Source organism: Photinus pyralis, unplaced genomic scaffold (assembly GCF_008802855.1).
Source record: "Photinus pyralis isolate 1611_PpyrPB1 unplaced genomic scaffold, Ppyr1.3 Ppyr1.4_LG1, whole genome shotgun sequence".
Lineage (NCBI taxonomy): Eukaryota > Metazoa > Arthropoda > Insecta > Coleoptera > Lampyridae > Photinus > Photinus pyralis.
The window spans coordinates 10,980,570-10,991,633 of NW_022170249.1; the positions used below are offsets into that span (position 1 = coordinate 10,980,570).

General features: G+C 36.6%; 1 protein-coding gene across 4 annotated transcripts; it reads right to left on the reverse strand.

The window, feature by feature from the left end:
* Positions 1–2,888: 2,888 nt before the first annotated feature.
* Positions 2,889–8,882, reverse strand: LOC116175452 (microtubule-associated protein RP/EB family member 1). Of its 4 annotated transcripts, none has more exons than XM_031493610.1 (6): positions 8,729–8,882; positions 8,100–8,405; positions 4,212–4,419; positions 3,542–3,657; positions 3,361–3,495; positions 2,889–3,307 (listed from the first exon to the last, which is right to left on the reverse strand). In XM_031493610.1, exons 2-6 carry the CDS (start codon positions 8,376–8,378, stop codon positions 3,251–3,253), a joined length of 795 nt encoding a protein of 264 aa, XP_031349470.1. In that variant the 5' UTR covers positions 8,379–8,405; positions 8,729–8,882; the 3' UTR covers positions 2,889–3,250. The 4 variants fall into 4 exon arrangements, with proteins under 4 accessions (XP_031349470.1, XP_031349454.1, XP_031349462.1 ...); XM_031493594.1 differs by lacking the exons at positions 4,212–4,419; positions 8,729–8,882 and adding exons at positions 3,839–4,070; positions 8,466–8,618 and having other exon boundaries at positions 2,890–3,307; XM_031493602.1 differs by lacking the exon at positions 4,212–4,419 and adding an exon at positions 3,851–4,070 and having other exon boundaries at positions 2,892–3,307; positions 8,729–8,877.
* Positions 8,883–11,064: the final 2,182 nt, after the last annotated feature.

The window sequence follows — 11,064 nt, forward strand, 5'->3', positions numbered from 1 at the left end:
CTCATCAGAAACATTATGAATCATAGTGACCAATTTTTTAAACTTTTCAGAGGGGGTTGATTCTACAGTCTCATTTGTTAATGAACCTATTTTTTTAGAATAACTTCCAAATTTATCAGACTCAATTCTCCATCTTCGCCTAGGGGTTACCATAAACAAACTCTCCCCAAAATACTTGTACGTCATTATAATTGGGTAGTGATCTGACGTGTAGGCGTCTTCGAGAACTTCCCATTCAAGGCTTCTAGCAACATCATCTGTTGCAAAAGAAATATCTACCACCGAAGTGGATGCATCTATACGTGTAATATGATTTATCTTGTTTTCCATGTGTAGGTATTTATAATGATGTCACCTTTATTTGTTTAACGGCATTTGACTCAATTTCTGATTTTTATTGCACAACTTGGGATGTATGATTCGTGTATTTCTTGTGCATTTTGTTGTCGTAGATGATTTATGTCTCGTATTGTGTGTTATGCCAGGATTGTTTGCCTAACGAACGTTTTTTCTGGCAATTTTTGTGTGCGTAATATATTTAAATTTTCTTGTTTTGTTCTTCTTTGTCTTACGCACAAAAATGTAGACTTAAGTGATAACAGCGCACCTTTTAGAAGGTGAAATCTGGCGGCACGCACAGTGTCGAAAAAGCACAACGCTTGTTACGTTACGGCCATCTTGGTTTGAACTGTCGTCGAGCGAGAGCATCGTGTTGTTTAAGTTTGTTGTTTCTTGTGTTATTTAATGCAGGTAGTGATATTTGCATTTATTTATAGATTATTGTGTTTCGTATAGAACCTTTTGTGTTGTATTTATGTTTTTGAAAGTGACATGATTTAACCTCAATGTTAGATCAGGGGTATGAAAACTACCGTTCACTTTTACTGTTTGAAATCGTTATCTTTTTTGGTGTGTTTGTTCAATTAATTGTAATGTTTTGATTACAATCTTGATCTGAAGTTTAATTTATATTTTATTGGTAAGTCGGTTTATAAAGATGTGGAAATTATTGAATTGCTTGATGATGTAGGTACTGACGTTGTTTGTACGTACACTAGCACTTTTATTTATCTTGGCCGTGAAGATAGTCACAGGGACGGTAAGGCGGCCAACCGTCCCGGATTCAGCGGGACAGTCCCGTAATGGCAAAGGCAATCCCGCATTCAAAAAATTTACAAATATGTCCCGAAATTAAACCAATGCGTCCCGCGAGTCCCGCTTTTCGGTTTTGTAGTAGTGTTACCCAAATTCATGTAAACGAGACAACGCCAACGAGCAAAGCGATTACTTGTAATGAATTTCATTCATTATTACTCACTAATGCCAATGTTCTGAAAAAAAGTATTCATTTAAAATATTAGAGATAATCGAGGAGATAATTAAATTAACGTTTTGTTTTTTAATACCTATAGCACTACATAATACTATGTATGCATGTCTCTTGTAAGTTTGTTTTTTAATAATGAAAATATTTTTTAACTTTTTAATTTGAAAATGGGTAAGCAAGTTGGGGGGGGGGGGGCCCAGGGGGGGCCCGATTTTTTAACATGGAAAGTTGGTCACCTTAAGGGACGGAAAATACTGTAATCAAAATTGTTACGAATCAAAGATTGTAATTGAAATGAATTTTCCATTCTGGTTTTAACAATAGGTTTTATTGCACCAAAGATGAGTCACCTTGACAGATAACGAGCACCAAAATTTAATCAGTTATTACAGTACCCTCCACCATTGTCTACCTATTACTTAAAACAGAAATGGAAAATTCGAAACAGTTTGCAAGTTATCATGTAAGTACACAGATGAGCAGAGTTCAAAAACATGAATGGTGCATGTTGATAAAGGGAAAGAAAAACAGTGGTCTTCCGCCATACTACCGTTTTAATATTGTAACGGAAATGCTCCAGAATTCTCTGGAATTTTCTACGCGCGCGATAGTGGAATTTGTTGGAACATTCGAGAATGTATTGGACTTACATTGCTTGCGTGTATAAATGGTTGCGGACCGAACATCGGGGCAGTCTACTATCGAACGAGATCGAGCACGGAAATATAAATTGCGAAGTGTGTGTGATATAATAATCGATATAAATTGTACGGTTTTTATAGTGTTTTAGTTTTGTTTAATAAATATTGATATAAATCGAACCCGAATTTATAAATAACGTTACAATATAAATTGAAGATTGAAAGAGGAAAAGCGTGGTGTGGGTAGACTAGCTGCAGAATGGAAAATGATAAGTTAAAAGTATTAGATATGGCAGTATAGATGGGATAGGAAGAAATGAAACTAAAGATACAGAAGGTAGTGGCCGAGATAGCACGTAAGAAAGTAAACAGATAAAGTAAAAAGGACCTATAACACCACAAATGGAGGAAATATAAGCAACCGAATACCGAGAAAGGAAAGAATAAGAGGCAAACGATGACCTGAGAATGGTACATAACTAATAAAGCCAGAGATAATAGCTAAAATGTGTGTGAAGAGATAGAAGAGCTTGAAAAGTTAGGGAGACATGATATTGTGTACAGTCCGAGGGTGCAGAAAAGAGTTAAATGGGGGCGTAGTCTTAAAAGACGAAGGTATGTTGCTATGAAGATGAAAGAAATAGATAAATATCTTTTCAAAGTCAATGAGAAGCCAGCAGGAATTGAAGTTTCATAAGAAAGTGATTTGGATGTCAGCACATTTTAATCTGAAGCATGATATAAATAAAATATATTTATTGTATTATGGGGTACCCATTTTAGTGATTACGTAAAAATATCAGTCTCCATATTTCGTTGTATAAAAAAACCACCACAAACCACAGCATCCTTAGGGATAATTAATGACTAAGTAGTGTATACCTATATCAAGCATATTGATAAATAAATTAAATACAACACAATTTTAATAAAACTGTATTTAATTTGATATAAATTTTTAATACGGCATGATTTTCAACACCACTGAAAATAAGGCAAAAGTCTGCTAATTCCACAGCTGAAATCAACGATACTCATTCGAACACACATTACAGCAGACAGTAGCGTAATTTTGAGTATTTACAATGTAACAGCAAGTACTCCATTTCATAAAATTTACAGTGGCAAAACAGCAAGAGTAAACAATACAATTATAATACCTAATAAATAATTTTAAAAAATGGTTTTTAATGATAATCAACATAAAGAGTGTGCAAAATAGGCTGGCGAGCATGCACAATTTACGCAAATACAGCTAAATATTAATATTACTACAATAATATCAATATTCATCTTCTTCCACTGCACCCTCCACTTCGTCAGGCGGAGCAAATCCTTCCTAATGTGCAAGTAAGTTTTGATTACGACATTTTCAGATTATACAAAACATACCTCCGTTGCATATAAAACATCCAGAATTTTTTGTATTAAAGGATGTTGTTCGTCGCTCTCCTGGCACATGACTTCAATATCTCTAAGTTTTCCAAAATAAAAATCTCTTTCTTTTTCTAATCCATCAATACTGATCTGTAGAACAAATTATAATATTTTGAGTATTGAACATATAGCATACCTTCAGATCCATAATTTGATTTGCCATCTCTTCGACTTTTACCGCATCACCTCGATTTGTCATACCTAAACCGCTATTTGGCTTTGTTGTTGGTTTAACGGCATTAACTTTAGGCACTATAAGTTATAATATTAAAAAGTGTCACGGTAAATGGCAACTTCTATGTGCAGCGGATGGTTTATAAAGCCATGCTGAGATGCACTTTTTATTATCAAATGCAACTTTTGTTGGTTGATATTGAAACAAAAAGGCTCTGACATTTGAGGTAACCACTGTATAAAATAAAAATAAACATACTAGCATTATTACCGGGTTTTATTTTTGCAGGAGCTGTAAGTGCGGGTTTACGTGCAAGTCCTGAAATGGCTTTCGCTCCTCCACTGACCGAACCTAAAGTTTCTCCACTACGCATGCTTAAAGGATCATAAGCTGCACCTTGGTAGTTAGCATCAAAGAATTTCTTGAACCATTGGAGAAACTCGAAATTATCTTGAAACCGACCCTTCACCAACCGGTCAATCGGCACTATCTACCAATGCAAGCAAACAATCAAAGGCATGCAGAAAAAAATGTGACGTTTATAAACGGTATAAAAATAAAAAAGTGAAAGCGAGAGACGCGTGCACTGTGCAGCTAAAGTTGTGATCGAGATGCACGGTGCATGCGTTACCCTGTCTTTGCTTAGGCGGTGGCGGGTGCTGTTGGGGAACCAAGCCTCCGTGGTCTTGAGAGCCCGAACCCAAGCCTATACCACCGCGCGCCTCTAAACCGTCATATTCTCTGCCGTCATAGTTGGCGTCAAAAAACTTCTTAAACCATTGTAAAAATTCAAAGTTATCTTGAAAACGTCCTTTAATTAATTTGTCTACGGGAATTACCTACAACATTTTTGCACACGCGACATTCCTACATAAACTCAATTAACAATTACGACGTATATGCAGTAAGTCTTAAGCTATATGGGATTTTATTTTTAGAAGTCAGTCAAAAAAACATAATTTTTTAATTCTTCTTTGCTGACGTTGCCGTTTATCGTTTTTGCAGATTAAAAATCATGGCAGATTACAAGCTATGCGATCTCAAATTTTTGTATTGCTCTGACTAGAACATTTACAAGAATTACTAACTCTGATATCTGTGTGTCAGTTTTTAAGACGTTACAGTATGTACCCAATTCAGGCCTAGTGTGAGGTGCGCCCTCTAGACTTTGTTCATGTATGAGGGGTGAGGCTGAATTTTATAAAAACAATTAAGGGGCCAAAAGGCGCTTCAAGACAAGTTTATTAAATACTCTTCAAGCGTATTCTTATAGGCTCTTCAGGTTTTCGAACTTTTGGAGAATCAGGTAAGGATCTCTAGTAAAGGCTCTTCAAGATTTGATATTACATATTCATTGGGGTTGTACCATGACAGTTCAACTTCAGTTCGGTAATTTAATACTCTGAACGAACAAATGGATTGACCGATATAGCTATGCCTGAAGGCTTGTACTGATAAAATATCGGCGTATCAACCTTTAATTTTATTTTTGGTCTTTATTTTTAAGTGGGCGGGGTTTCAGGCAAGGCTGCTCTAGCAACCCAACCCATTGTATTACTCCAGTCAATCTATCCCGTTTCCCTATAGAAACCCTCAAATAAAATTTCTGTCGAATAAATAACCGAGTTAAAGCTGATGCGCACGCCGCGCCGTCTCGATATAGGTGCGCGGTATGCTACTACATACTATAAATTTAAATGAACCAATGAGCGTCCAGTTACGTTTCGAGCGTGTCAATCAGCTGACGCTTTGACCTAATCAATCGTTTTTAATAAATTTAGAACATGAGCGGTCATTTTCGGAGATGCATTTTTTTATATGTTAATCAGCAGCATTTCTACTTCAACTCAGTTATTTTTTCATAGACATAAATGTTATTTATTTATAGATAAAGAGTTGGTTAAATGGACAAAACTGGTTCTAGAGTTATGCATAAATAAAATCAAAAAGCAAAATTTACCTCCTATTTTAAGTTTCCTAAATATGGCCAAAAGTAACATAGTTGACGTTTTGATTTTTGGCCTTAAAATCGTTATTTGGGGTGGTATTTAAAAACCAAACAGACTTTCTTAGGGGAACTTGTTCTGTTCTTTTTTTAACTATAATAAATTCTCAAATTGTTTAAAATGTCACTCAAAATATGTTTTTTTAATTTTGAATTTTTAAAATTTTTTTTAATAAACAGGATTTTTTTTCTCAATTAGATGACCTAAATTTTTAAAATGGCTCCCATATGAAAAGCAAAAGTTAGTGTTGATATAAAATAAAGTATTAATGTAGTAATGATGATAACATTTTCATCACCTAACTAAAGGAACAGAAAAAGTTCCCTAAAGAAAATCTGTTTGGTTTTTTACCTCCCCAAATAACGATTTTAAATCCAATTATCAAAAACGCCAATTATGTTATTTTTCGCTATAAGGTAACTAGAGATTATCTTGCTTTGTCGCCACCCCGTAATTATATGAGTGTATCTCAGAATGTATCGGTCCTTGGCGGGGATACATCGACCTATAGGCCGATATTAATATCTGTATCAAATAAAATGCACGCTAGAGCAGGTATGGCATACCCCCGGGGATTTTGCCTAGCAACAAACTTAAACACAGTTTTCTCTATTCCTTAGGGCCGGTTGCACAAAGACAGTTTAAACCTTTGCCATTATAGATAGCCATGTTGATTCAGCAAGATCTAGTTATCGGTCGATGTTTTGTTGAGATATGAATGAACATTTTGATTTTGAAATTTTTCTTGTAAATTTATGTAAAAGTGTGTGTGACAGCCATTTTTATTTTATTTTTATTTCATAAAAATCCAATATAGCGCCCATAAGAAAATAGTAGCCTGTAGTTTTCACATCTAGCGTGGTATGGAAAATCTGATAACAGATTCTCCAAAAAAAATTACTCATAGAAGGTGCCAATGGCAACTGTCCATTTTTGACCGTTTAAGCTAGGGAAAGTGAAATCGAAATTTGACATTTTCATTTATTAAGCTTTTTTTTTAATTTTCAAAACGTAACTTTGGTTTCTTTATCTTCATGTACAAGCGTACTAATTATATTTCGTAGAGATTGAAATTTATTCCGCGCCCACTAAAGTCACTAGATATAGAAAGTACCGCAATCATCCGCCATTTTTGGGCAAATTTGCTGCCAACTTAAAAAAATTGACAAATAAAATCTGAATAGCTGTAATTTTTTATAACCTAACTTCATACTACTGTCATGTTTTATAAAAATATATACAGATATCTCCAAACAGGTGGAACAATCCCTAGCATTAAAGTTACTAGAATCTGGTAACTTCCGCCATTTTTGGGCAAAAATCATGCGTTCTCTCTCTAACACACGAGCCCAATGGATTGCGGTACTTTCTATATTTAGTGACTTTACGCGCCCACGTTAGGGGTGCACCATCTAGGGGAGAAATTTTGGAAAAATGATTGCAAAATCAAAAAGAGCATACCCAAACACTTATGCAGATCCGTTTATTCCAGCCTCTTATATTTTATGGTTGTCAAGAAAAAAAAAATGGTAGCCAATGGGGCGGCTGGAACCTCACCAATCAATGTATTACGTTATTATTTTGTCCACAACTGTATTTAATCACACAATCACTGGATAACTTCTTAACGCGAGCTGTCAAACTAATTAATATTAAACGTGATCTAAAATTTCATTGGCCATCCTTCAATCAAAATTATGTTGTTTCCTATTTTCCAATCGTCTCTACAATTTCTTAGTTATCAGGACCTTTGGAGAGAACATTGGTACAAAATTTCAGCCAAATTAGTCTGCTCCTTACAAAGTTATGCATAATTCAATAAAATCCGATTTTATTATCAAATTTGCCATTTTCAAATCGCTTCCAAAAGCTTTTTCGTTTTTGAGACCCTTTAAGGCATAGATTCTCAACCTTTTCTGAAGCATTGCCCTCTTAAGGAGCAAACAAATAGCTCCCCCCCCCCCCCCCCCTAGTCGTTCAATCAGTCATAGTTACTTTTGATTGACTTTTCGGTACACTCAATTTCTTCAAAACAAAATATATTTAATTTTTACACCCTGTATAAACAATGGCAATGAACTGAACTTTTATTTGCCACCAAGCCTATTCAAATTTGTCCAATGAGGTTTCAAACTGATTCAAGACACCCCTCAAAATTTTCTTAACACAATACAATGCCTAGTGGTCACATTTCACAACAAGAACTAATTAATTACAATACAACATATTCTGACTATCCAGTGCCATAACGTGAAATTTGTGATACACAGTTGGACGGGTCAGTACTAGCATCCAGACGATCATTGTATGTTAATGTCACAAATTCAATAAATACTGTACGCCAAATGCAATGTCAGAATACCACCTTTGCACATTACCTGCTTCAGCACTAGCAAATCTAATCTAAAATGGGGAACATTCACCCATGATTCCAAATGACACATCAACACTTCTAAATCACAGCACAAGACTTACTGCAAACAGATAAATACAATAAAAATGAAAAACGTTACCTTATCGACACCCATTTTCTTAAACGCAGCTTGCAGTACTTTAAAGTTCTGAATGTATTCGTGTTCGAGATTCGTTTTAAATTTAACTTTCTTCAAAGGTACGGAGTTGGGGAACAGCATATCCATGAACTGGCAGTAAGCGGCTCCCGTACATAGTTCCTCGATCTTACCGAAGCTACTCTGCAGACAGTCGTTAACCCAGGCGAGCATATCGTGCCTCGAGAGATTGTCGGTCGTAACATTTGTATTGTAGACGTTGACTACGGCCGATACGGACATCTTTTAATACTTGAAGTGGTAGACAAACTGCAATGAAAATAAGAAAAGTATGAAACAGTTGGATGAATGAGGTTAAATTTCCGTTACATATCGGAATGTGTGCCGAAATACAATGCAATTAAAAGAAAACGAATCGACAACTTCGTACGTGGAAGGTTCGTTTTAAAATTATCCCCCGGGCAATTTTGACATTTTTGGGAAAGGTATTTGGATACCCCGTGAACGTCAAATTGAAAATGCGCGTAAACCTTTAGGGATTGGAGGTGCGCGATGAATTGCGTTTTCTTACTGATAAACGGAGCAATATTTACGTAATAATAATCTAGAAGTTTTTAGTTTATTATACGTACCAGAAAAGGAAATATACGCCAAATTAAGCCGGGAGTGGTTGATACTTCTCACCAGAATTTCAGAACTAAATACCTGAATCGCCACAACACCGAAACAAAATTTTCCTAGATTAAGCGATTTTGGGACGAATTTTAAAATCACAGCTCGTTTAATTAGAAATTAATCATGGAATAACCAACCAGTGATTCATATAGGTACGTGATGCAATACGTATTTGTAGATCAAATTACAAGTAAACAGTATTTATTTCTCATCGACCTAGGGCTAATTCTATTATTACAGACATCCACAGATATACGTATATCTGTGATACATCCTACAGGGCGTTTAATTAGGAGATTCAAATATAAACAGTTCATAACATTCAATTGTTTAAAGTAAATAACAAAATACCAAATAGCACACTCGAATTATTTTTCGTTTTGGCATATTCTACAGCCTGGGAGGAATGTAGAAATTTTGGTCAGTGCAGTGCAATGAATAAAGGCCAGTGCGCTTGGCATGGGCGTAGTTACGGTGGGCAAGATGGGGTGATTTCCGAGATGTATATGGCTTATATGAATTCAAACAAAAAAAATAAATATTTATATGTAAGTGAAGCGTGCGCTATCGGATCGGAGATAATATCTATATGCCTGTGCACCTATAGTCAACGAGAGCAAAGTTTCAACCGAATAGGTTCAAGCGTTTGGCAGGGGCAAAGAAGTGTGACCCCACGGGATCATTGGATTTGACCCATTTTCAATAGGCTTATTACTTGCGGCATATAGGTCAACTGTGCAAAGTTTGAACTGATTAGGTTCAAACGTTTGGCAGAGACAGAGAGGCGTGACTCCTAGGAGCCATGGGATTTGACCCATTTTCAATAGGCTCATTACTTGTGGTTTGAACAAAATCGGTTCAAGCGTTTGACAGTTATCGTGTTCACGGACAGACGGACACCATCGACTCCCCTACAAAGCTTGCATCGCTTTGCTCTGCCGCTTAATACTTAAACCTCTAAAGTGGGTCTAAAAAAGCGGCAGAGCATCTCGGTTTTACCCTACGGGATCATTGGATTTCACCCATTTTCAATAGGCTTGTAGCATGTGTGGTATGTAGGTCAACTGTGCAAAGTTTGAACCGAATCGGTCCATTCGTTTGGCAGTTATCGTATTCTCACGAACGGACAGACGGACACCATCGACTCCCCTATAAAGCTTACATTGCTTTGCTCTGCTATTTCAGAAACTGAACCCCATAAATTAAATATCTACATTTACAATTAAAACGTTATGGGAGCGAAGACGTACCGCCTCTCAAAATATACCGCCGGGGGCTACTAGTCCCAAGCCCCCTCCCCCCTAAATCCGACACTGTTATTTTACTTATTTCATGTGTGTATACGCTATAACGTCTCGTTCCTAGGATCTTTGTCCTAATGTCCGCGTCCCAATGTCTGCGTCCCTATCTGCGTCCCAATGTTTGCGTTCTAATGTCCGCGTCCCAATGCTCGCGTCCCCATGTCTGCGTCCTAATATCTGCGTCATAATGTCCACGTTCAAATGTCTGCGTCCTAATTTCCGCGTCCTAATATCTACGACCTATTTCCTTTGCGGTCTATTGTCTTGCGGCCCAGTGACGACCTCCTATTGTCTGCGTCCTAATTTCTGGCAGCCTAATGCCCGGTCACCCTTTTGGATAGATTCGATATTGATTTCAAGCAGACACGACCGCATTTCGCAAAGAAAAAGGTGCTGTTCTATCAGGAGTGGTATAGGATAATAATGCAAGGGTGCACACAATTTGTAGTCACAATGGCAAAATTCCTTAAATTGGGCTACGCGAACTGCTACCCCATCCAGCATATTCACCAGATTTATCTCCCGTTGACTATTTCCAAAACTAAAGAGGCTGTTTTGCTTGAATGCTTTGAAAAAATAGCTTAGGTTTACAATATGGCATCCCTCTGTTTTCTCAATCGCTTGTTCTTCACTCGTAGTCGTATTATTAATTAACTGATATGTGGACTCTTTAATTACACGATTTTGGCATCCAAACGCTATCTCCTAAAGTATTCGTCTGATTTTGATGGAATTTGAGAAATGATTTGGAATTGAGGTCACTCCTCAGCTATATCACCGGTGCTGTAACTAATGCTGTAGTTGCCCATCTTTAAACTCTTTGAAGTTATGTATTCTACAGGAACAGGCCAAAATCGATAAGAACATGTTTTGGACAATTCATTTTTCCGACCCAAAATATAGGGAAGTGTATAGCCTTTGCATTTCACCGAAAATCGACTCCCCCAAAAATGTTCGGGAAAACACCTTTCCGATCAATTTCGCTTCGTACA